The sequence below is a fragment of the Pholis gunnellus genome (assembly GCF_910591455.1).
Source record: "Pholis gunnellus genome assembly, chromosome: 15".
NCBI lineage: Eukaryota > Metazoa > Chordata > Actinopteri > Perciformes > Pholidae > Pholis > Pholis gunnellus.
Genome location: NC_136542.1, coordinates 3,543,954 through 3,570,855, shown reverse-complemented (window position 1 = coordinate 3,570,855; position 26,902 = coordinate 3,543,954). Strand labels below are relative to the sequence as shown.

The window sequence follows — 26,902 nt, the reverse complement described above, 5'->3', positions numbered from 1 at the left end:
AAGCATGTAGATTTTATTTAAGCCTACATGTGTCACTGTATATGGGCTTCAGGCAGTCTCACTTGGCTTTAATGTGTAATTTAAAGGAATATTTTTGCAGCTTGTAGTACCGAAGCCTTCATCAGAGTCATCGCAGCCAGGTAGCATGCGAGTTTTACATTCTTTAGAGAGGAGAGGACTTTATTTGGTTGAAATACAACACCCGCCACATTCCAGCGTGCGCCTGCACTGTAGTCTCTGTGCGTGCAGCGTGTGAGCGCGCGTGTGTGTTTTGTGTCTCTCGAGTTGAACTTCCTCGTCCTGCAGAAGAAGAAGAGGGAGGCGTGACGTCGCTGCCCGCAGAGAGGCCCGTACGGCAGCGGGAGAGAGGCAGGGACACGGGACGCTGCTGCAGCCGCAGAGCAGAGACTGCTGCTGCGAGAGACTCGAGGAGGAGCAGCTGCCGGGGGCACACACACACACACACACAAAAGAAAACAAACCACGGCAACTTTGCAGAGACGACAGACAGCCATAATGCGGCACCGCCCGCCGACCCCGGAGCTGATGTGACTGTGCAAACCCAGAGCAAGGGAGGAAGCGGCGGACACCACCGCTCGCCCCGTGGTCGGACTGTCTGGTCTGGAGGAAGGTGGGGGGGAGGAGAGGACATGTCCTCGCTAACCGTAGAGGAGGACCAGAAATGGTTACCGACACACGTCCAGGTGACGGTGCTGAGAGGCAGGGGCTTACGGGGCAAGGGCAAGCACGGCACCAGCGACGTGTACACCATCATCCAGCTGGCGAAGGAGAAGTACTCGACCTGCGTGGCGGAGAAGACCACCGAGCCGGAGTGGAGGGAGGAGTGCTCGTTCGAGCTGCAGCCCGGCGTGCTGGAGACCGGCGGCGGGCGGAGCAGCTGTCCGGCCGGGAGCAACGAGCTGGTCCTCATCGTGATGCACCGGGCGCTCATGGTCCAGGACGTGTTCCTCGGACAGGCGGTGATCCAGCTGGATAAGGTCTTTCATGAGACTAGATGCGTGAAAAACGAGTAAGTTCAGCTACCTATACATGTGTGTGCATGTGTGTGTGTCAGCATGAGGGCTACCAAAACCTGCATGCAGCTTGAGCTGCCATTTCCCATGTTCATTGAACTCATCAGGGTGTTTCTAGTATGCATTTGTCCTGTTTTTTGTTGCTTCACAGTTTGTTCTCAGATATAAACACAGCTGTCAAGTCTCTGGTGCTGCATCAGGGCCCTGCAGACACACCCTCCCTCCTCCCACAGACACAGAACTCTTCTGAGCACATGTGACCACTATTCACCTTACTGAGGCAGAAGGCTTCCCCCCCTCCAAAATAACCCAGTCCTTCTAGACACTTCACGTTCACCTCCTCCAGGCTGGTCCACATTAGGTGTTTGCTTTTGTTGCGAGTGGGCCCCTTAAAGTGTTGTTTCCCAATAGCCGAGGCATGACGTATAGAGCAGGAGGGGGATTAATGCCTGTCCCAATTCCAGGGATTATCTAACCGATTCATGATCCGAGAGCTCCAAGGTATTTTAAGCATAACATGTTGTTTCTACAACAGTCCGACCCACCCACTGGAGCACAGGATGCACAGAGGCCGATGCAAAGTTTGACGTTGCATCTTCTTAAACATTTGCAAAATGTTAAAGGAAGTTTTCCGCCCTCATATAACAGGAATTAATGACCAATATGTGATTTAGTTAGAGTTGTTTAGAGGTGAAGGACAGACATGTTTTGCTGCACCAACTGTCCCTAAAACTTCTTGTTATGTAGTTATATCTGCTTTTCAGATGTAGGGTTGATATTGTTTGCATACAAATTAGCAAGAAAATGAGTGAGATTTGTATTCTGAACTCAATTTTGCATGGAAGCAACGCATTATGGTCAATTGAGTCCAGATACTGGACTTTCTGCTTCTTCAATAATTGATTTCTTCCTGTTTTTTGATGTAGAAAAGATGTTGAAAAAAAAGGCTGCTGATGTTTTGGAAAGCTGAAACATTTCCTGCCATGAGATCATAACGAGATGTGATGGCGCTTTGTTTACATTCTCCCAGGCAGAGCAAAATCAAAACGTTTGTCTTTCTAAAGGCAAATTTGTCCCAAGCATCATCATATTGTGACCTGGCAATAACATGTGCATCACCCGGTGGGTGTATTTGTACAAGTGCCAGAGTATTTCCGCTCCAGTGTGAATCAGAATTGGTACTCGATCCAGGACATCCCCCGTCCCTCAGCACAGATTGAATATTTTAGCTCAATGACGAACACAAATGTTACTCTAAGCCTTCTTTAGTTTCTGTGTCCTTTATGGCAGATTGATAAATAATAACTAGCGGACGACCACGCCGGCGCTTTCACTCGGATAGACCTGTGAATGTGAGCTGAAAGGGGAACCAGTCTCCTTCTGTCGGAGCTGGTCACCTGAAGGTTAGAGTCAGCCTGTGATGTTGACGTGTCAGCAGTTTGGTGTCATGGTACATTCAGTGTCTCCGTGTGGTATTCAATGAATCTGGGCTGGTCAATAGCAACACATCCCAACAGTCAACACTGCTCACGTAGGTCGAAACGCTTAAAACATCTTGTGTTTGACAGAGAACATTCACCTAAACATGCGCAGCATTGAGAAACCATGTTTTTTGTTTTCGTGCTACTTGATGCCAGATGCTACACTATACGTTGTTGTAGACAAAAGCTCCGACATTCTCACCAGTCAGAATCAACTCTACAGTTACATTTGTGTTTTGAAACCTGAAAAAATGTATGCAGCAGAACCAAAGACATAAGAAGTGGACGTAGTCATCGTGACATCATCCATTGCTTTGTGGACTGTTGTTTTGAAGCCTCGAGTTTGGCCGTCGCTATCTTGGTTTACGGCCGTCGCCATCTTGGCTTTCTGCAACCAGTGAACCTGTCAATCACAAATTAGCCCCGCCCTGAAGCATACTCAGCTTTATGGTCTATTTGACATTAAGACAGGACCATGATTTACTAAATGAACATCATGCTGTATTGAAGAAGACTTGAAGCTAGAGATTGAGACCATAAACTCATGTTTACAATGTTTACTGAGGTAATAAATCAAGAGAGAAGTAGAGTCATTTTTGTTTCATAGATGAAAATACTTCTGGATCAGAACATTGTTCACAAGTAGAAATGGATGATTGGCTTTATCTTTTTGCATCTTTAACAATGTCAACTGATTCAGAAAAGCACATGACTGCACAGTTCTTCAGTTTTATAAAACTTAAGTTTTCACTTCAGGATGGTTTGTGATTTTGGGCTGTTCCCAGTAACACCCTTTGAAAGTAGAGCTGTCTGATTTGTGTTATCTTTGAGCTCAGTAAATAATAGGTTCTCTGAGGCTCTTATATTGTTCAAAGCTTTATTTGCATGGTGATAAACGGAGGGGTGGATGGTGGCAGTAAAATCTGATAATATAAGTGCAGTGAATTAGCTGCTAAAGTGAGATAAAGGAAAGAAAAAAACGCTTTTAAAACAAACTCGACACAAACAAAACAACAACAAAAGTCACTTTACATACAGATGACCACATGATTTTTCATCTCAAGTGTGTGGTTTTCAGTGACAGTAGTGTGACACTTAGTATTGCAGATGTTGAGGGGACCGTGCCAAGACTCCTTCACTTTACAGTTTCTAATATTTATAAAGCCCTTTAGAGGAGGTTGGGGGCGTCACAGTGATGTAGTGCTCTGGGTCGTATATTTCAGCAAATGGAGGAGATACGTCAGGTCGAAATGGCTCTTTTCTTCTGAGCCTCTGAGTTGTTTTATTCTCTCTAGGATTCATCAGTTTCCACACAGTGTACTCCTGAATCAGCGTGTTCCAGTCACCGTCAGTGGAAATGAAGGATGAGGTTTAAATTTAGGTTGTGGGGATGTTGGAGGAGATGAGTTTTTAATTCTGCAGGTGAGAGGATGAAGGAAAAAGTGATGATTAATCTAGCGAGGTAGTGCCAGAGGTGAGGACTCGAGTCGTGCCTCTGGTAGCCTTTCCAAAACCCCAAAATGTGTTAAGAGGAAGTTAAACAGTGTGTATATCTGCTCTAAGACAAGCTGCAAATGTTAGCATGCGTGGTTAACTAGCTTACTACCCACAGCTGTTGTAACCAAGTGTAACTTTAAAGGACTCTAAATAACCAGTGTTGAATTAGGACAGTTTTAAAACCAACAAGAATAAATAAGCAGCAAAACAACCCCACGAATGCTTTTACTCTCCTAACATTTCATCTTTAGTTAGCGATGTCTTCATTACATGAAGGCAGAGCAGCTGCCACTGAATGGGTGGCATGGGAGGATGCAGTGACCGTGATGCATTTGCATGATGAACTATCGGTGTAGAGCAGATTCCCGGAAAGGTGGGCGTTGGGTGAATTCCCCTGCAGGGTCTGTCAGTGGACCAAAACAAGCAAGCAACCCACGTTATCTACAAAAAAAATAAAATAATTTGCGACACTTTTGCTGAATATTGAACTTGTCGTGCACATTGTTTCCCTTTGATAATCTAGTTTCTTCCCAAGAGAGTACTTTTTAAGTTTCAGCTCTTTTTCTCTGCAGTCCAGGGATTCTTCTCGGTGTCGGTCGGGTGGTTCTTGAAGCGCCGACATTGTGATTTAGATGTTAGATTTGATATTTTACAACCGCTGCTTTTAATGCCATTACTGTCTCAGTTTTACGTCGCCTGTCGTGTTGTTTATCTGAAGAAGGCAAAGCTCTGATGTTGTTTCAGGCAAGTGAGTGTTACTGAGGCAGGCCTGGGAGCTGTGTGTGTGTGTGTGTGTGTGTGTGTGTGTGTGTGTGTGTGTGTGTGTGTGTGTGTGTGTGTGTGTGTGTGTGTGTGTGTGTGTGTGTGTGTGTGTGTGTGTGTGTGTGTGTGTGTGTGTGTGTGTGTGTGTGTGTGTGTGTGTGTGTGTGTGATGTACATCCAGCCAAATCCTCTGTTAAGTGCAGACAGACTTTCAGTAGCTACTGCAGAGGCAGAATGGTCTAATGGACATTAGAAGTTACATAACGGTGTGACCGGACAATCCTATAACACAAATGTACCTCCGCTTGTTGAAAACAAAGAGATTTATTTATTTATAAACTCCAATGTTATATAATCAAAGGGTATATAGCAGCCTACATTCATCTCGTATTGGTAACTTATATTCCTGGGTCATGTAGAGGCCGTGCAGTCGCATCACAAATCTCCCATCAGCCTTTGTGGCATCATCATGAAGATACAGTGACGCAAAGACGAGAAGAAGACACATGGAAATGACTGTTCTGCTAGCTAGGTAGTAAGCTAGCATGCTATGCAAAGCAGCTAATTGCTAAGGGATGCTAGCAAATGGAAGTCTGCTTAAAGCCACATTTTGTCTCACAGTGCTCTACATTCTTGAAGAATCTTAACACAAAGTTAACAGGAATCTGCCTTTTGAAATGCAGACATTGGCCTTGAACTTCTCATAAGATGACCTTGTATAACAACAGCACAGCCTAATAGAAGGAAAGTTGTATCATTTGTTGCAGGCTTTGAAAGTGAACAGACAGCAGCAGCCTTGTTATCAGGATGTAGCTGCAGCTTCTGTCTGTGATCTACTTTTGCTTATTGGCTCATTTTTACTGTTGCTTAATACTAAGGATATGCAGGTATTTAGTTATCTTGTGTTGTTTTCTTGTGACCACAATTTATTTGTTTATTTTTGTGTATTTTTCCTGTGATCATGGTTCTGTAATCGGGGTCATTCTGTTGAATTGACACAATGATCATCCTGTGTTTGTTATCATTATTTTCGCGACATAATTATTTGATAATAATCCATTTGTTTCTTCTTAAGAATTCCAGCTTGTTTTATGAGATGCAAGGGTTACGTTTGTCAACAGAAAAACTATCTACTACTGTCCTTTACAGTACAACTGAGTACTAAAGTAGTTCATCTGTAAAAGTATATTTCTTTCTAGCTGACCTGTCCTCTCAGTCTGCAAAGGGTTGGCGACCTTTGTTTATTTTTGATATTTCTTTCTACAACTTTTCACAAAAAAATGACTATTTGTCTGGTTTTGTATCACTTTGGGCCTGAGGAGGTGTGGTTTTAAGACACAATGCTCGGTTGTGTGAAAGCTTTTGGAGGGAAGTTGGCGGTGAGGTTAGAGCTCATCACATCCAGATGTGGAATGTGGTCTGGGTCTCGCGGCCCGTCTCCTACTTCTGCTGACGACGGCAGGAATCGCAGGCCACAATACCGGCATTACCCACCGTGCTCCTGGAGGGTTTGTTGGCTCGTATCAAAGCTAGAGATGAAATGGGAAGCATCCACTTGATTATTAAAATGAAGTAGCACCACTCACCTACCTAGCGCCCTCTATAAGTGGCTTGACGAGCGTCTTCAGCTGAGCGTGGATTGTAGTTTTTGCAGCGTGCTCAGCACTGTTGACTCTAGTTGAACTTTGCTGTTTTTCTGACCTCCTGCTGTTTTAGAATATGTTTAGTATTTTTGCTATTGAGTTGTTTTTGTGTGTTAGCGTCATGGAATGCCCAGTGGTTTGATCCACTGGAAGGTCAATATCAATCGATGGGAATGTCTGTCGGTCCATTGCTTTTGGTCCAGACTGAAATATTAACAACTCTTAATATTTGGTCCACATATCCACGGTGTGCCCAGAGAATAAACTTTGGTGATGACGTTCCCTCGTCCGGGTTAAAATTTCAACTTGTCCTATATTTTGTTTTTTCCCCATCAGCCTCAGCTGTACTTTGTGTTTAGCGCTAAATTAGCAAATGTTTGGATGCCAACACGCTAAACAAAGATGTTGAAAATGGTAAACATTTACCTTCATAGACATGCAGATCTGAGCATTTTGTGCATTTTTCTACGAAAGCCAGCAACACCTGTCACTTTCTGCATGTTACAACGGACTCCTGGGTAATATTCTAGTTTTTTTGTTTGACCCATTCCACCCGCTCTGTGTGGGTATTTGCAATCTTTATACTTCCTGGTTCATGATTACGTGGATTACATACAAATTGATTTGGTAGGATATCTACTAACAGAACATTCTTCTTTCTGCCCGAGTACAACCTCACTCAAACATGTTTGTTTCATTTCTAAATGTGACCGAGTGGTTAAGATGTTTTCTTCAGTTGCAGTGAAGCGCATCAAGCTCTGTCTGCCCTTGTAGAGGCCCCTGTGATTCCTGAGAGGAAAGTATCTGAGGGTGAAATAATCTTAAATAACAATATGTTTGGTGAGTAAAGTGCGCCACTAAGTCCCAAGGTTGACACAGATCCTGCGCCCTTGGCACCAGTTTTATTTCAGGGAGTCTCTTCTTGCGTGGCTCAGATACCACCCAGGCTCACAGAGTCCCACAGAGACTGACTACATGCTGGATAAAATAGGTTGACAGCCTACTTGTCTTGTAATTTTCAGACCTGCACTGCCGTGAAGGGCGGTTTCTGGGGATCGACTTGTTCCACAGAAGAAGCCGAAGCCTAGAATAAGAAGGGAGCTTAGGGAAGACGCTGAGGAGATGGTGTCATGCTGGGTTGGGGTGGAGTGTTGTGATTTCCTGTTTTGGAAGATAGGGAAGCAGATATGCAGTCATGCTCTGCAGCTCTGGAATGGGACTGTTTATGAAAAAGTGAGCTCTACAGGAGTCTGTGTGGAAACTGGGTCCTCTTCAGTCTGTTCTCTTCAGAGTACGTGGGCTTCAAAATGTAGGCTGCTGGTTGTTTTTGTCTGTGTTGCAGTTTCTGTATTTAGGCCTCATGTTACTTACGTTTACATTTGTTGTTGTCAGGCTTTCTCACGGGTCACATGACCCACAGGCACAGGTGCATGCACGTAAATAGACCTGTAATTAATAATTTTTTTTGCATCGTCTTCGAAAAAACAAACCAAAAGACAGTTTGTGTCATGAAAATGTCTTCTGAAATGTGTTAGTTTTTCTCACAATCTTTTAATGTAAGTCAGTCTGCCTCAGTCAAATAAATACCACAATCATATTTGCTCCATGATCTCCAAAAAAGAGGCAAAGAGGGACTTCCTTCATGAACTGCGCCCTAAATTACAACCCCTGCACGGTGGATGTAGTAGTAGCAGCTGTAGGTAAGAAGAAATGTATAGCGTGCTGGTCCTGTATTTGGAATTTGATCCGTCCCTCCTGCAGGGAGTCAGGAGGAGGACTGGTACTATTGTTGGCACATGGGTGTGAAACTTGAGTCCACACCTAAAAGGCATGTGAGGTAGAAGCACTGGTTTACAACGTTAGAGCAGAGAGAGTTTGGATGCCTCCAAACGTAGAAAAACATGTAGGTTGATAATCCGGTAACATGATGTGATTAAATGAAATGCTCCAAAGTAAATCAGATTAGAATAATTGAGCCTCTGTTGAACTGATTTTTATGCAAATGCCAGAGCTTCATGGGAGTGGCCACTTGTTCCGCCGTCTTGAATGAAATGTGGATGAGTTAACATACTTCACATTTCTCACCTGGCACATTTCCATCGCTGTCTATTTACGTACGGTGTAATGTTTTGTTCCTGTGGAGCTTTAAAAAGCATCTGCATTCCTCCCTCTTCTGGGCTCGGGGCTCCGCCTGTTTGTTATTTGTGGCTCTCGGAGTGTTTTGTTCTGGAAGCAGTTTGTCTGCTAATTGTTTTCACTGGCATTCATCTGGGGTGTTACCGTGTTTTCAGGGCTGAACTTGAGGTCCGTGGCAGGATGATGATGATGATGATTACATAACAGTCTGTGCTGTGAATTAAATGACGTGTGTGTGTGTGTGTGTGTGTGTGTGTGTGTGTGTGTGTGTGTGTGTGTGTGTGTGTGTGCGTGTGTGTGTGTGTGTGTGTGTGTGTGTTGTCCTGCAGCCTACAATTACACCAATGCTTTTATTTTTTTGCTAGAGAAGGGAACTCTTTTCCTGCATACGCGAACAGGACCTGGAAATAAAAACACTGGGCTCAGAAGAGTGTAATGCTAATGGCCTTTTAATAAATATCAGACGGTCAGAACACTGAATGTTGATGTCAGACAAAATAAATCTTTATTAATGTCTTGATAATGATTCCACAACGCCCAGCCCCACTCTCCTGCTAAACATTATACACTAGCATGCTAACATGCTAACCGTGATCATGTTACGTCTTGACGTTAGCATGCTAACATGCTAACCGTGATCATGTTACGTCTTAACGTTAGCATGCTAACCGTGATCATGTTACGTCTTAACGTTAGCATGCTAACATGCTACAATACTAAATAGGAACAGTTAACAGTCTTGTTAGGCACAGTATTTGCAGCGTTAAGTAAAAGGATTTCATTATTTTATTTTTTTAGTTTAGTCTAAATGCTGTTCTCACATTTCTTTACACTGTGGAGGATAAATGGAAAACTTTTAAGTATGACATTGATGAAAACAAATAATAGCAGCCATAAGTAGTATTAATTCATAGCATCATTTTTTTAAATGCTTGATCCGAAAGATCACCAGTCTAACGGGCCTCTGAGTTCAGTGAACAAACCGTCTGCAGCCTTTATTTAGAAGTGTTTGGGTTGTGCCTCGTGTTAATTTACTGCCTCGCTGAGTTTCTGCAGAGTCACACTGAAGGTTTACAGAAAAAAAGGTGGAAATCTTGTTTTTTGGGGGGAGGAAATGAAAAGTACTGTGTTTTCTGGGTGTGCAGTAAATGTGTGAGGTTCCTTTCTCAGATGCTTCTTACATCATTTGTATGTAGCTTTCATGTCTCGTATTTGAAGTTGAAACCTCATTTCTTCTGACTTTCCTTCAGTCGCACGTTTGTCTCTCCATAGCATGACATTTAGGTTTTCTTGTTGACTCGACAGACCGGGGCTTTTTAGTTGTACTTTACCTCCTTTAACTCCTCTGACATCCTGTTTTATGTTCGTGCATTAAGACTGAAATCACTTGTTTATCAGTATTTCACAACCACTTAAAGGGATTACAAAGTCAGCTACATTTAATTGCATTTAATTCAGTTAAAGACACGTGTTTTCTTTCTATTTCCAGCAACGATCTGTGTTCGGTAAAGATGTCAGCATTTGCACATTAAAGCATGTAGCTTTGCCGCTGCGCTCTTTTTGTCTTTATGTCTATTAGATTGTTTTTCTGTGAAACCAAGTAGAATTGTACTCTTTCAAAAAAGAATTGTGAAATTTGGGCAGGTACGTGTCACCCAACCTCACAGATCTTATTTATGAACAAAGGCGCTGTGGTCGTGGTGTGAGGTGAAAGTAGCCCAACAGCACAGGAAGTGAGAAAATAAAAGGAGGTGTTGGTTTCAGGCCCAGTGTTCAGTCTTGCTCCCTGCTCTGATGACTTCAGCCAAGTTTAAAAAAAAAAAACACATGTTAACAGGGGGAATTCTTCTCAGTCACATTATCTTTGTGAACCGGTCGAAACAGAGCAGATGAGACTTTCCCATGAGTCACGGTGTGGTGGACGTGTTGGCGCTGCTACGCCCCCACCGGTACGCAGCGTTTCTAAGAACTGCTCCTCCGTGTCCGTCCAGTAAAGCGGTTTTACAGTTGGAGCGATCTGTTCTGCAGTCATAGTTATGTAGGACACTCGCTGTTGAATCGGAAAGCAGCTTTTGCTTTACTTCATTGTTCTTGCTTATAACCGGTCTGATGACAAAAAAACAAGAGGCCTCCCCGAGGTATTATGGGATGTCTGGCCAGCCTTTCGCTGTTAATAGGACACAGACACACACACTCAACCTGTTTTGAGGACAGTTTAGCTCCGATCATCATAACGACACACTCGTTCACATTATTTCATGTCAACGCTGAAATAACTGACTCAGTCAAGTGTTTTTGTCAGTGCACCTTACAATTAGTTTGCAAATTGTCGAAATATGTTTAATTTTGTGATTCAATACTTTTTTCCCACATTGAATCCTAATTCACACTTGTTTCTTTAAATAATTGAACCACTGAGGATTTGAATGTGCTCGTCCATTTTGTCTTGTAGAGCTGTGAAGTGGGAGGAGTCGCTGTTTTGCCCGTTCTGTACTCATTTAAATGTTTCTTTTAACGATTTTCCTCTATGTTACTTATCATAGAGAGTATGAGTAATGCAATGATCCTGGAGGTTTATTTTAGGCTTTGTTCCTGAGATGTTTTGTTCATCATTTGATATGGCAGGCAGGTATAGATACCACAATACCCATGAGCCTCGGCTGCTGTTTCACAGACTTGTACCTTTTGTCTATTTATTTTTATTATTATCAAAGAACCAGCTATTTAACGCAGCTGTTAATCTTTTCTACTGATGATTTAGTCGAGAGAGTTTCATGTTGATCCAAGCTGTAGAAGTGCTCCGACTGTGAGTCCCCTCGCACCGTCTATGGGACCAAAATATCTCCTCCAACTCCATCCAGGGCAAGAAACGTAGACAGAAACCCAATTCAGACATTGAAAGGAACAAGTGGTGATCAATTTATGACTGTTTTTGATTAATTCATTAATCATTTCAGCCATAAAATGTCTAATAAGAATGAAAAACATCCATCACAGAGCCCAAGATGGTGTTTTTTAACTACATGATCTGACCAATAGTTCAGAACGCAAAGACATTAAAAAAACAATGATATTAAACAGAACAAAGCAGCAAATATATCAAATTTAAGAAGCTTGAACCACCGACAGTTCTACATTTTTGTTTGATAAATGACCTCCACAATTAATAGATTTTCTGTCGACCAACTAATTGATGAGATGACTTGTTGTTTATCTGCTAAATGTGTTTGTTGTTAATCTCATGAGTAATCTCGTGTCTGCTGCAGGTGGTACAAGCTCAACTCCAAGTCGGGGAAGAAGGAGAAGGAACGAGGAGACATTCAAGTCACGGTCCAGTTCACCCGGAACAACCTGACAGCCAGCATGTACGACCTGGTCATGAAGGACAAGGGCGCCTCCACCTTCGGCAAGCTCAAAGAGCGCATCAAGGGGAAGAGGAGATCCAACGAGGAGGACTCGGCGTCGGCCGTCCTGCCCAGCGGTTACGGGTCCCTCCACCGCATGCGGCAGCGGCTGCCGAGCGATGGAGGCGGGGAGGAGGATTACGAGGACGACGAGGGGGGCGAGGCCCGGCGGAGCAAGATGAGGACCTTCTTCCTGAGAGGGAAGCTGAGGAAGTCGTCGGACACTCGTTCCAGCACGTCGCTGGGCTCGGAGAGCAGCGAGTCGTCGTCGCGGGGAGGGAGCCTGAGTCCCACGGCCGGCATCAGCGTGGTGGTCTCTGACCTCTCCAACTCGCCCAGCAACAGCAGCAACCTGACGGTCGACAACAGCCCAGGTGAGAATGAGCACGTACTGAGTATTACTCTCACTACACATTCACAGTCCTCCTTCCTTTTCTTCATATTTAATGCTTCAGGTTCCCCTCTTTGCAAACAACCATTTTTTTTTGAGTAATCAAGTAATTGTAAGTCGATAAAATATCAAATCATTGTAATAAAATGCTCATTGTTACTTTCTACAGTCCGATGAGACATCTTAAAGGTCTTGTTTTGTTTGACGAGGAAAAGCAACATATTATTTCATGGTGGAGCCTGGAAGCAGTAGATATTTGGCATTTATTCCACTAATCTTGAAAAAATAAACTAATCTAATTGCGGATTCTTTTTCTGTCAATCGATAAATAGTTTCAGGGTAATTTCTCTCAAATTTATGTCAAATATTTCTAAATAAACCACTTCCCTTTAAAGCTCTTTCCCTCTAGTTCTCTGAGTGTGAGAACTGTGTGAGTGGTTTAAGAAATTTGGTTTATGTTCTCGTTTATGAAGTTGCTTGTCACTTGTATTTATGTCTAAAAAGGAAGCTCCACTGTTGAGTAAATGGATGACTGTGAAACTGTTTTTTAGTTTGTACGTGCTACAGGAGTGGTGATTATGAAACAGAAATATACTTCTTCCTTTAATTATCTTATCTTAATAAAGGTTAATGGACGGGTTACGTTGCCACGTCTCTGTTTCTTACCATAAATTATTTTATTATAGATTAAAAAATATATATTTCAGCTTGTTTTTGAATACTTAGGTGAATATAATGACGTCTTAAAAATGCTGTGATTATCCGTATCATTCACCTTCAGCTAACAAACTAAAGTATATGTGCATAATACTAGTTAATAATGTTGCAAATGATTAATTAACTTCAAGTGAAAATCCCACATGTGAAGCTGCTGTATTTTGTGTGGACTTTATGGAGGCAGGCGCTCGCTCCCCTGAGTGCCGTCTCCATCGTTAAATCACCTGAGTGGAGGGATGTTGCACTGTGAAGCTCAGAGCAACATTATACTAGAAACCCTTTATTCTAACATCTATTGTGTCTCTGCTAGTGATGCTAATCCATCTAGCTGTGAAACGTCTTGTCAGTCTAAGCTGTTACTAGGTGTTATCACCCGTTAGGTTACCTGCAAATGTGAGTTATTAATGTCATATTTACAACGCTGCCTTTCTGTGTCTCTGCTCTGGTTTTTTGCAGAGCACACATCCTCTCTCATATGCGAGTTCGGTGATGAGGACGGTGAGATCACCATCGCAGTGCCTCAGCTCACTGTGTGCGTTAACGGAAGCCATGCTTACGGCGTCCAGCCCCCGGACCCGGGCTCAGGAAAACCTGCGGACTCTTTAGGCCTGGGCCCGCTGCAGAAGTCTTTGCCTCTCTCCGTGTCTCTGCAGAACCTCAGGCCTTCCACGGACCTCCTCAAGGGCCCCGTCGGAGACGGGCGCCGCTGGTCTTTTGACAAGCCCTGCGAGGAGGAGAAGGCAGCCATAGCGGCGGCCCTGGAGCAAAGCGGCCCCATGCTGGGCGACGAGGAGGAGGAGGAGTTGGGACGGCCCGCTCCGCCCAAGTCCGCCTCCTCCTCCTCCTCCACGGTGGAGTCGGAGAGCCAGGGGAAGAAGCAGAGGAGGAACTTGTTTTCACAGGGGAGGAGCGAGTCTGCGGGGAGAGGGCAGAGTCAGTCCAAGGATGAGTCTGAACAGGCCCATGCTGCTGCCACCGAGGAGAAACACAAGGGATGGTTTGGATCAAAGGACTCGCACAGCAAACCCAGGTGAGATACACACTGCGATCACAGAGATGACTGAACACGCACCGATGTGTTACGTCAAACCGGTGATGAATTATCATTTCAAGATGAATGTGGATTGAATTAGGAGACAAGAAACTGCACGGTTTAGATTTATTTGCATCGGAAGTGACAGACTGAGGTGTTTTATTGCAGGCGCCTCTTTTACTTTGGTTTTATTTGGCAAAAACATGCTCGTTTGTCATCTTTCTGAGGGTTACATGAAAAGTACGGAGTCCGTAGGTAACCACCAACACCAAGTAATTATCATGTATTTTGGAAATGGTTGCCAGATATGGCCGGTGAGCACAGGTTTTCACAATGGCCTCTGCACAGGCACGAAGCAACAACAACAACCAAACCTGGCAACCTCACTGTGACGACAAAACTCCAGGAGGTCACTGCGCCCAACTGTTGCTCCATTCAGAAATAGTTAAAGCGAGTACTTCTCCCTTTTGTGCCAAGTGGGAGTGCCTTCAATGAGTCAGAGAGATAGTAGGTAGGTCTTCTATCACGAAATACAGGTTATTTCATACCTCGATAACCATATATATCACAATATAGCACGTTTCAATTAGTCTATATGAAATAACCACATGGTTTTCTTTATTCTTGAGTATTTTCTCATTGTCGAAGGACGAAGAATTATCTCCCAGTTTTATTTTATTAAACTTTGGACAGATTAAGGCTAGCTGTTTCCCCCTGTTTCCAGTCTTTATGCTAAGCTAATGGCCTCCTAGCTCCAGCTATGTAACGCACAGACACGAGGGCGCTATCGATCTACTCTTTGCTCTCTCCAAAGATAAGCCTAGTTTCCCTAAATGTTGTGATATTCCTTTAGAAGGTAGTATTTATTGTTTCATAGGTCACATGATATCTTAACTGTTTAGAGGTTCAAGTAAAGAATATCCAATAAAACCTACAGAAGGTTAAACTGGAGTCAACACAAGAGGGTTCAATTCTAAAATCTTGAGCCGTTGTTTACTTTTAACTTCCTGTGCACCAGCATGGCTGCTGGACGTCGCCTCCGGCGCTGCACACATCCCTCCTCAGCTCCTGGTCTCAGTCTCTGGTTACAGCAGGTATCTGCAATGCAGATGCAGGAGGGGAGCCGCTCGGGTGAAATTAGCTCCATCAAGCTGAAGCCTCGTTGCATGGTTCAGCGATGATTTCAATGGAAAGATGACGATGCGAGCTGGAACAATATTTGTTCTCTTACAGATTTTGTGTGTGTGTGTGTGTGTGTGTGTGTTTCGTCTATGCGTTTGTAATGTGTGTGTGTGTGTGGGCAGAGAGAGGGGAGGCAAGAAAACCCCATCTCATTTTATTTCCACTTCGAACACAAGCACATTCTTTAGTGGGTAATTTATCTGGAGGGTGTCACCTGCTGTACTGTACTCTCTCTGGTGCTGCTCACTGACGTGTTGAGCGCATCGCTCCTGCAGTTTGTCTTATATAAGAAGTCATCTTTAATTCAGCTCTATAGGAACCCTTTACCAGCTCCTTTTTAAAATGTTATCCATTTACCTGACCGCAGGTATCGTAATGTTTATAGAAACAACACTGAGCGTAAACACAATATTGGCCCGACGAGCTTCTGCTGATCGAGGCGAGGTCAGCTATTCTGGACCATAGTACACTCGATACCTCTCTGCCAGCTCTGTAACTATACGTTTTCACAGCCTACACACCCACATGCCTTTATATCCTTGGGGAAAATTGCTAAGTTGGCACCAGCAGCTCCAAGTAATCATTACACCCAGCTGCATCAACTTTTCTTGCTAAATGTTACATCATGGGCCACTGAAAACACACAAGAGGCACAGAGTTTGATTGATTTAAATAATTAATATGCAATTTTTCATTGTTAAAGTTTGCACAGAAGTTGCTTTTAAAGACTTTTCATGGGATTTTAAGATTCTTTTTTAATTATTTTGGCAGCAAGATTTAGTTTTAATAGAAAATCTAGTGTAGTTTAGGTGTTGATTTCAGCCCATTCATCTCAGCAGCCAGTATTGTTGTCTGCCAAAATACAAAATGTGTTATACATAGAGGCTTTAAAGTTGCACTAATCAATATTTTATATCAACAATACATTAAATGACTACCTGTAATGTGAAGCGGTCATTAGTAGTGATGAACCCACAGCTTGTTTGAGAGTCATAAGTTCCCCTCAGACTCGATGAAGCGCTTTAGTGTCTTTCAGCTCATTGTTTTGGTTTTTCAGCCTGCAACTTCAGTGAAAAGGCACCAAACAGCAGACAGACGGAGACCATAGTGGAGCATTTAACAGCTGATATTTCCCTCATTAGTAGGGACTAAAAATGGAGCTAAAAACAAGTGAATGTCGGACTGTGTGCCTGCTGGACGTTCACACTGGCAACTCTTTTCTACCATGTTCACTATAAAAGGTATGACAAGCCAAAGTTGGGTTCACAGCTTGTTGTGCTGCCCTCAAGTGGCCAAAACATTACTGCAGGTTTAAAGGTGTTTTCCAGGTCATGATTTAAAACGGGGTTTAAAGGAATAAAAAGGACAAACGATTGTGAATAAATTGTGTTAAACGAGAGCGACTCTGTTGAAATGTGTGATTACGATGTAACTTGAGACAGAAAAACCTCCTGCAGGCCTGAGGTTGAGCTGTGTGAACTATCCACACTAATCAAGAGGACTGTGTGCCCTTCCTTTCACAGCCTGGTGGTGTCACCTATACTAGAGCCCAGCACTGACCCCCACCCACCACCCAGTCACCACCCCCCGGGTCCCCCCGTAGATCCCGCCCCTCCGGTTTCCCCGCTGCATCACACTAACCCCTTCTCCCACTTACAGACCCCACCGCCTCCCATATCCCCCTGCAACCCTTTCTTCTCTGTCCTCCAGCACAATCCTTTCTATGACGACCCGCTAACCCCTCAGCCCCTAAAACCTTCGCTGCCTCCTCTGCCCTATCTCTCCACTTCCCGGCCCCCCATAGCTCAACTCTTTCCGCAGGCGGGTAACCCCGCCCTGACTCACGACAACCCGCCCACAGAGGACGCCGTCACCGGTGCAGTTGAAAAGAGCGAAGCTCGGGAACGACCTCTTAAAGGGGAGAAACCTTTAAGCATGACGTTGCCCGGCCCTTTTTCGTTCGCCGGGGAGCTGAACCCGGAATCAGAGTGGGACGAATCCTTTGAAGCGTTTGCAGCTGGCAGGCTGCAATCTCCTGAGGATCTGACCACAGACTGCAAAACACAGCAAAACACACCCGGCGACCATCCACTGGAACCCTGCGCTGATAAAGGAGCATCACTACCTATAACAGATCCAAACACAAATTCGAACGACGCACTACATCACCAACCTTATACGGGATTTGCATCCGATGCACAAAAAGCCCTCGGCCAGGCGCCCAGCACAAGTCATTTTGACACATTTGCACAATTCCTCGAGACAATCCCGGAGCACGCAAGCTTTGAGATTGACAACATCCCTTTGAGTAACACACCAGAACTGGATGCTTGCGCTGAAACTAATCAAGCTAACAGTGCTACCAATGCAATCGATTTAACCGACACTAATGGGCATCAGGCGCAATGTCACTCCCCGTTTGTAAAGCTCAACAGCAGCTCCCCGGATCCCGGTTCTTCGGGTATCGGCAGTTCAGAAGCAGAAGAGGATTTCCTCTCCCGCCTCTCGTCTTATTCAGACAAATTCTCTGCATCCTCCTCCGAGGAAGCCGAGGCACAGCACTTTGAAAGCAACATCCTCTCCTTTGAGAAATCCTCTGATTCATCTGTTGTAAAGCACTCAGAATCAGCAGATGACATCACCGACAGGTCCACTGATCTGTCTTTAGTCGATGGAGCTCAGAACACAGTTATTCAGCACGGTGACGCTGATGAAGAGGCAGATCTCAGCGGTTTAGAGCGGCCATTGGCACAGCAGCCCCCAGTGCTTACACATCAGCATCCGGTGATCAATGCAAGTGAGGACGCTGGTACTCAGTCACCAAACTTTTCAAGCACTGACTTGTTACCAGAAATACAGCCGGAATCCAAAGAATCTTTACAGTCTGACAATGAAAACGGAGAGAAACACACAGGTGAAGTTCTGCAGGATTTCTCGACAGCGTTCAATGATTCCTCTGTATCTGTAAGCGACACTATGGATATTATGACATTTACGACTCCAGATGAGAAACTCGACTCCACACACCCATCACTACACATCATAACCTCCTCCCCTGAGGTGAGGCGGAGTTCGTCGGACTCGCCCATTGAGAGCACAGATGTAGGAGGGCAGGATGCAAGCCAGCGTTCCCCAATACCATTCGGCCTTTTTGGCGATTTCCTCAACGCCGGCGACCATCCACTGGAACCCTGCGCTGATAAAGGAGCATCACTACCTATAACAGATCCCAACACAAATTCAAACGACGCACTACATCACCAACCGTACACGGGATTTGCATCCGATGCACAAAAAGCCCTCGGCCAGGCGACCAGCACAAGTCATTTTGACACATTTGCACAATTCCTCGAGACAATCCCGGAGCACGCAAGCTTTGAGATTGACAACATCCCTTTGAGTAACACACCAGATCTCAGCAGTTTAGAGCGGTCATTGGCACAGCAGCCCCCAGTGCTTACGCATCAGCATCCTGTGATCAATGCAAGTGAGGACGCTGGTACTCAGTCACCAAACCTTTCAAGCACTGACTTGTTACCAGAAATACAGCCGGAATCCAAAGAATCTTTACAGTCTGACAATGAAAACGGAGAGAAACAAATAGGTGAAGTTCTGCAGGATTTCTCGACAGCGTTCAATGATTCCTCTGTATCTGTAAGCGACACTATGGATATTATGACATTTACGACTCCAGATGAGAAACTCGACTCCACACACCCATCACTACATATCATAAACTCCTCCCCTGAGGTGAGGCGGAGTTCGTCGGACTCGCCCATTGAGAGCACAGATGTAGGAGGGCAGGATGCAAGCCAGCGTTCCCCAATACCATTCGGCCTTTTTGGCGATTTCCTCAACGCCGGCGACCATCCACTGGAACACTGCGCTGATAAAGGAGCATCACTACCTATAACAGATCCAAACACAAATTCGAACTACGCACTACATCACCAACCTTACACGGGATTTGCATCCGATGCACAAAAAGCCCTCGGCCAGGCGACCAGCACAAGTCATTTTGACACATTTGCACAATTCCTCGAGACAATCCCGGAGCACGCAAGCTTTGAGATTGACAACATCCCTTTGAGTAACACACCAGAACTGGATGCTTCCTCTGAAACTAATCAAGCTAACAGTGCTACTAACACAAACGATTTAACCGACACTAATGGGCATCAGGCGCCATGTCCCTCCCCGTTTGTAAAGCTCAACAGCAGCTCCCCGGATCCCAGTTCTTCGGGTATCGGCAGTTCAGAAGCAGAAAAGGATTTCCTCTCCTGCCTCTCGTCTTATTCAGACAAATTCTCTGCATCCTCCTCCGAGGAAGCCGAGGCACAGCACTTTGACAGCAACATCCTCTGCTTTGAGAAATCCTCTAATTCATCTGTTGTAAAGCACTCAGAATCAGAAGATGACATCACCGACAGGTCCACTGATCTGTCTTTAGTCGATGGAGCTCAGAACACAGTTATTCAGCACGGTGACGCTGATGAAGAGGCAGATCTCAGCGGTTTACAGCGGTCATTGGCACAGCAGCCCCCAGTGCTTACGCATCAGCAGCCGGTGATCAATGCAAGTGAGGACGCTGGTACTCAGTCACCAAACTTTTCAAGCACTGACTTGTTACCAGAAATACAGCCGGAATCCAAAGAATCTTTACAGTCTGACAATGAAAACGGAGAGAAACACACAGGTGAAGTTCTGCAGGATTTCTCGACAGCGTTCAATGATTCCTCTGTATCTGTAAGCGACACTACGGATATGATGAGTTTTACGACTCCAGATGAGAAACTCTACTCCACACCCCCATCACTACACATCATAACCTCCTCCCCTGAGGTGAGGCGGAGTTCGTCGGACTCGCCCTTTGAGAGCACAGATGTAGGAGGGCAGGATGCAAGCCAGCGTTCCCCAATACCATTCAACCCTTTTGACGATTTCTTCAACACTAGTCACATTGCGATCGGTCCCAGCCGAGACTTTGACGACACGCTGTTTCCCAACCCGTGGTCCAATCAGAGCGCCAGCAGCTTTTTCCCAAGCCTCTCTGTCAGCACAGACTCGCAGGATTACCAAACCTGCGAGTCTCACCAGACCTCAAAGTGCTCCAGCGGCTCGGAGCCAAACGCGACGCTGCACTCTGCGAACTCTACGCTCTGCGGCAAGCTGAATGACACGGATACAACTGCTGAGGCTGCTTTGGGCCGATCTGGAGGATCCGTCTGCGGAGCTGAGGACAAGATGCCGACTCTCGAGCCAAGTTTCATGATGGCAAATGACTTCAGTTATTTCGCCCCGGCATCTACCAACTCTTACGCGAGCTGTGATCTAAGGAAGCTCAACGAGGGAGGTTTGGAAAATCAGCACGTGTTGTCTCCGAGTCCCGATCCACAAGGTGCTACACTACACCGCTCCAACTCTGAAGGCACACTGACACCTGCTTTTGACGAATTCCTCCTCCTGACTTCCTTTGGGAGCGATCCCGGTGCGATACAAGAGTCCTCCTCAGCTCAGCCTGGCCCTCACCTCCCCTCTCTGACCTCCTTTGCTCCCTGTCTAACTCCTCAAAGCAATAGCTCCCCTTTCGCGCTTTGTTCCCTCCCTCTTCTTGCCAACGCTGCGGCGAGGTCACCACCCAGCGCGGCGCCAAAGCCAATGCTTCAGGAGACGCCGCCTTGGCAGCAGCAGCAGCAGCAGCAGGCAGCCAATCAGCAAAACAGGTGAGGTTGCACATGCTCAGTGCTCTGTGAAAAAAAAAAATGGTGGAGAGGAAGCACTTTTTCCGCACTTCCAGAAATTTCTATCCTGTCGTCTCTTCAGTCTCCCTCTGCCGCTCTGCTTCCGCCTGCTTTTCTTCTGTGCAGCAGACTCTCGAGGGGATTCTCCTTCGTGGTGTGACCTTCTCTTTTTTATCACTTTGATAACACACACACACACACACACACCTACACACACACACACACACACACACACACACACACAAACAGTATATACTGGTGTTAACAGGACTCCTCTGCAGGTGTCTTGTGTGTGTCCTGGCTCTGTGGTAACGGGAAGGGAAACGGAGCCTCAGGCCAATTAGCAGTTATTATTTTGCCCTGAATCCTACCACACACCCCCTCCCTACCAACACACACACACACACACACACACACACACTCACTAACGGCCCCTCCCAACAGGGCCAACTAGTGTTCTCACACAGCCACACTGTTTGCCAAAATCTCAACCAGAAACCAGGCAAAGAAGGTGTTGTTGTGTCACTGATAGCATTTCCTTTTCACCTTGGGGTAATAACACATTTAACACAATTCTACATGTTTGATTGCACCAACGCATGCAATTAAGTCTTTCAATTTTCACCAGTATTTCCTTTTAATGAGGGCTCTTACACACGTCTAACCTCCTTTTACTCTTTCTGGGGGATTTTAAAAAGGTTGATCTGCAGCATCCAGGTCTGCCTGGAGGTCCAATGTGTTGTGCTCTAATAATGTCTAAACCTACATTACCTGGGCTAAAGAAAGATATATGTGACAAAGATCGGGGGTGTATGAGTGCAAGTCGCTGCAGTAAGTAATTAAGTGCTCTGATAGATGATGTGTTTCCTTGTAAAATGTAGGTCACTGACACAGGAAACTGTCTTTCCTGTGTTATTGTAGAGTTGAGAAAATCCTTCAAGTTGACCTGAACAGAGAGCTAGTTTCTGGTTGTTTGTCCTCGAAACTTTCCAGCAGGCAAATTCATTTAATTTAATTTAATAATTTAATAGTGAGACAACATTTGAACTAAAGAGTGATTTGTTTTTTCTCACATTGTTTCAGTTAAAGGATTTATTTGGCCCGATGAAGTGAAAGAATCTATTGTTTCACAAAGAAAAAGTTAACAGAAATTTATTGTAGCAGAAATATCTATTTTTATCCATTTCTATAATCTTGAGACCCCTCAGATTTATCTTGGGGTCCCCTGAAACTTCCTTTAGCCAAGGTTGGGAATCTCTACACATCTGAGTTTGAACCTAATTAATGACAACACATGCTTGTAGTTTGGTGGTATTTTAATACATTTAAATGCTAATTGGCATTAATTATAAGTAACACTAAAAGTGTTATATCGTTCATTAATTAAAACAAGCCTTCTATCACCCACAGCCACAAGCATGTCGAGCTTTATTTGAGCTAAAACTGTGTAATCGGCCATTTAAAGGATTTTACTCTGAAAATCACAAACTGTGAATTGAAGTCCTCTTAGTTAAATGAATTTTAGATGCTTTGGACCTCCAGTACGACCGCCAGAGTCTTCAATGTAAAACCAGAAAGCCCCGGAGGAGGGGATACCTGACCGTATACTATGCGTGCTGCTTGTTGTCGTCCCCTCCAGCCCCCACCCAGTGAAGCCCCTGACTACTGCCACACCGGCTGAGGAGAAGCGGACCGAGGGCCGGTCAGTGCTGGCCACCGGCCTGGAGAAGCTCAAGTCCACCATCCACCCGGGGAGGAGCAGCCAGCTCAGCGAGCAGGAGACAGACAGGAAGAAGGTAACAGCGGGTTAATGCTGCCCTTCAGAGGCAAACAACAGGAACTATGTGTTTGTCTTTTGAGATTGAATGATCATGACTTGTGTTTAGATTTATGTACAATTAGGCAGATTCAAAGTTGGATTTTAGTTTGATAACAGCATTGTGTTCCCTCAGTAAGGATGCAGTGAGTCACTACATTAAATAAAAGTGATGAGATTTTGTTTATTGTTGTGAATTTTGTTAGAATCCAGCAGCTGGCTAGCAGGTGATTTGGAAAACAAGGGAAACATGTATTAAAACCCTGCATCTTGGGTAGAGATGATACCAAATTCACATACATTATCTAAAATTTGTTTGCAATTATAGATGTTTTAAGTACTAACAAAAGGCAGAGATGGCCTAAAGGTTAGAAATCAGCCCTGTTCATGAATGAGTTTGCATTTACTGTTGGAACCCATCTTTCTTGGGATAAATCCTCAGGAGCACAGAGAGTTACATGTATTTAAATAATAATTGGCATGAGCAGCAAACGCCAATATAGCTGAACAGATCCACTGACGAGACATGCCGCTGTTCTTATCTTTGTCACGCTCTCATTCCTCTTCCTCTCTGTCTCTGCCTTCAGTCCGTGACCGAGGGAGCGGGCTCGTACTACCACCTGAACCACCGCGAACTGGTCGCCCTGCTGGTGAAGCGGGAGGCCGACCTGGAGAGGCAGAAGGCGGAGTTTGAGCGTCAGAAACTTATGCTGGCCAAGCGGGAGTTGGAGCTGAGGAGGTTGAAGCCGCAGGTCAAAGACCTGGAGGACTACATTGACACGCTGCTGGTGCGCATCATGGAGCAGAAGCCCACTCTCCTGCAAGTGCGCTCCAAGTTAAAGTGACGGAGAAAAGGCGGGAAAAGGGGTTTTCTCGGCTCTGTTCACTCCGTCCTCCACAACAGCTCTTTAGTCTTTTCACTGCTATGCTGTCCTTTTTGATACAAACATGTCGGCACCGAGAGAGATGTCGAGGCGATGTTTTCCAGCCGGCATGCTTAACTGTGCTGAAGCGCGTCCTCGTAGAAGGCTTTGGGTTCGGGCGGTTCTGAATGTAGCGGGTCCTCAGGTTGTTTTCAGGTCCACACAGCCAGTTGGTTTTGAGATGCTTCCATTTCCTGATTGTGGAAACAGTGATTCCTCCTTTTCACCTCACCTCACTTCTATCACCTTATCACAAGAGAAATGGTAGAGTGTCAGTCCACACAACACTGAATATCCAACTAACTCCCCGCACCGCATTCTTTAAAAGGTGTTGCAGTCCTTTAGGGAAAGGAGAGCGAACGACTTGGAGGGCCACTCTGGTGGTTTTGCATGTTTCAGACCATTGACTACAAATTGCATACTTTAAATCAATGCTGGCCATTTCTGCAGCATACCATCAGGGTTTAGATTGATTTTATACCTTGGAGGCAGCCATTGGTTTAGCTCCGTTTCAATGCAGCATGACGCTCAACTTGCAGAGACTTGAAACCTGCTCAAGGCTAAAATCAGTGACCACTTGCTTTTATTCCATAGTTGTTATGAAGGCAGTGATGCAGAGAGAGCAGATGGAGAGGACTGCAAGTTTTGTTATTTTCACTTTCAGTTAATCTGCAGATTATTTTCTTGATTAATGGATTATTCATTTGAGGTGACGTCTTCATATTTCCTGTTTTGTCGGACCAGTTCAGTCTTAATGCTAAGCTAAGCTAATCGCCTCCCGGTTATTAATGATCCATACTTGGAGTACAGATTTGAGAGTCGAAGCTTCTCGTCTAGTGAATAACCGTAGAGACATTCCTGAAATGAACTGAAACCAATGGCTGCTTACAAGGTAGAAAATGCATCGATAATTAAGTACGCTTTGGAAATTAGCCTCGTTATTTTATAGCATATGCAATATTTGGTTAATGAGGTCAATTCATGCCAAAACCACTAGTATGTGTAAGTCATTACAGTAATGTACTTGAATGACTTACACCTCCTTCCTCCTGGTGTTGCTGTTGTTTTGGATTGACACTCTACAAATGTTCCCAAATGAATATCGAGAGCTCTGACTCGTGATTTTGAATCTGCAAACCAAATGAGCGGTGCCAGGGTTCGGCCTTGTCGCGTGCACATTACTGGGAACTGGATTGTAGCATCTGAATGTTCAAAAGTGTTCTTAGCCAGCAAGCGAATGGTTTTCTTTCATACGCACGATAAGGGCCGTTTATCTTTTGCTTGCTCCCCCCCCCCGTCCTCCTCCCTCCTGCCTTTTTTCTTTGTTCTGTTCTTTGGGCATGTCTTGAAATTACCCATAATGCTCAGCCACATAAGCTAACTGATTCTTGTATGGGTATGTGTTATCAGGTGAAGACAGTATCACTCAGTATCAAGATCAGCCATCGCAGCTCCTCTGATCTCATGCTTCTGCCTTCCTACGTGTGTGTTCTCTCAACACAGCGCCACTGCTGACAAAATGCCTGCTAACTCCCCCCCCTCCCTCGGTGTCCGTGTGTCACATCCGCTTCTGCTCAAGCACGCACATCGCTCCTGCTTTCAGGTGTTACAAAGGGATATATACCGCATTTTACAGCATATATATGCCGTGTTGAAATGCCAAATGCTGCCTTATTTTTTGTTTTGACGTTCGTCAAGAATCTAGCACTTCATTTTACTTGTCGGGGCTGGAGGCAGGTTTTTGAAGAGGAAAAGCCATCTGTTCACTGAGAGAGAGTTCACTTATTTGTACTTCTTCTGATGCTTTTGTTTTGATATTGTTTAGATCACTGCACAAAACTGAATTGTATGCATACCAATAGAAAATGAGCAGTAACAGTGATTTCCTGTGAAATGCCAAAAAAAAAAAGCCTTGAAACTTAATCTATGGAGCAGATCGATTCACCACGAAGTATTCTGATATGATGCCACTTTTAACAGCTGTTTGTGGATGTTCTTGCACTACTTAATCGTCAGAACATAACTTTACTGTACCCGTCTGTTGATATCGGTATAGTTAGGTTTACTTTACACCGTACTGCACTTTCTAATCGCTCTGCGATTTCAGCTTTGATCTAAGCTACTTCGACACCACAGCGATGATTTGCCAGTGAGCTTTGAAGCATACACGACCATCTCGTCATCTCTGTTCTGCAGTGCGATCGCAATACCGAGTGCATAGACGACTGTAGAGACGTATTTAAATGTGACTCGGCACTTATGAAGCGCAAGAATTAAGAGTCCTCGTCCGTGTCTTCCATTTTCATTTGGTTTTAAACTGTTTGTATTTTGAGTATGTAGCCGGTGGAATGTGCTTAAGGTAGTATGTGAGATTGGAAAGTTTACAATTCGTGACGCAATTCTGTTTCACAAATTTTGTATATTTAATAAAGAATATTTTGTGTTTCTTGCTCACCGTATGTTTGGTTGTAAATCTTTCTTTGGGGTGTTTGTGTCTTTCTTTACAGCAGATTTTGATGTTTGCATTTAGGGTTTGTGTTTTTGATAGTTAGCTCTTTTTTTTCTTCTTCGTATTAGCAAAAATAGATGTGCAGATGTTTTAAATGTTATTTATAATTCTGTTGTTTTCTACAGCTTAACAAACACATTTGATAAAAGCACTTTAATGTAATGGAAGCTGCAACACTCACCCAGTTTCATAGCTGGTTTTCTTACATCTATAATATAACTTACGAAAACAGTAATTAATACTTAGAATGTACCTTGTTTTTTTAAGTGACGTCTCTACAGTCACTGTATATTCACACACAGGATAGGTTAAATTCATGTGTGCTTTAAGGCTAAATATACGGTTCGTTCTTAAAGTAAGAGAAGCAGCATATGTCTCCCAACATATACGGTGTGAGGTTTTATTCATATTATGTAACTCCCCCTACATTAAACGCCCCATATTCCAGGGAGAAATGCATCCTTTCCAGATAAATACTATTAACTATCATGCACGTGAGGGGTTCATCTTAATTTGCCCAACCCCTGCACATCTTTACTACTGACTTTAATACAGAACCACCACTAGAGGGCTATGTTATACTCTTTAAACCCAAACGCCTTCCTTCAGTGCTTCCACCAACAACAATATAAC

At 44.5% G+C, this 26,902-nt stretch overlaps 1 protein-coding gene across 1 annotated transcript; it reads left to right on the top strand.

Annotated features, from left to right (window-relative positions):
- Positions 1-323: 323 nt before the first annotated feature.
- rab11fip5a (RAB11 family interacting protein 5a (class I)) lies at positions 324-26,219 on the top strand. The gene is made up of 6 exons (XM_079175446.1): positions 324-1,030; positions 11,820-12,331; positions 13,522-14,095; positions 16,804-21,003; positions 22,661-22,817; positions 23,425-26,219. The coding sequence occupies exons 1-6, from the start codon at positions 651-653 to the stop codon at positions 23,680-23,682; spliced, it is 6,081 nt and encodes a 2,026-aa protein (XP_079031572.1). The 5' UTR covers positions 324-650; the 3' UTR covers positions 23,683-26,219.
- The last annotated feature ends 683 nt before the right edge of the window (positions 26,220-26,902 follow it).

Excerpts from the sequence above, each read along its gene's own strand:
- rab11fip5a (XM_079175446.1), top strand. The coding sequence starts at position 651 with ATGTCCTCGCTAACCGTAGAGGAGGACCAGAAATGGTTACCGACACAC. Across the intron at positions 12,332-13,521 it reads GACGGTCGACAACAGCCCAG|AGCACACATCCTCTCTCATA; the intron begins GTGAGAATGAGC and ends GGTTTTTTGCAG. Across the intron at positions 21,004-22,660 it reads GCAGCCAATCAGCAAAACAG|CCCCCACCCAGTGAAGCCCC; the intron begins GTGAGGTTGCAC and ends CGTCCCCTCCAG.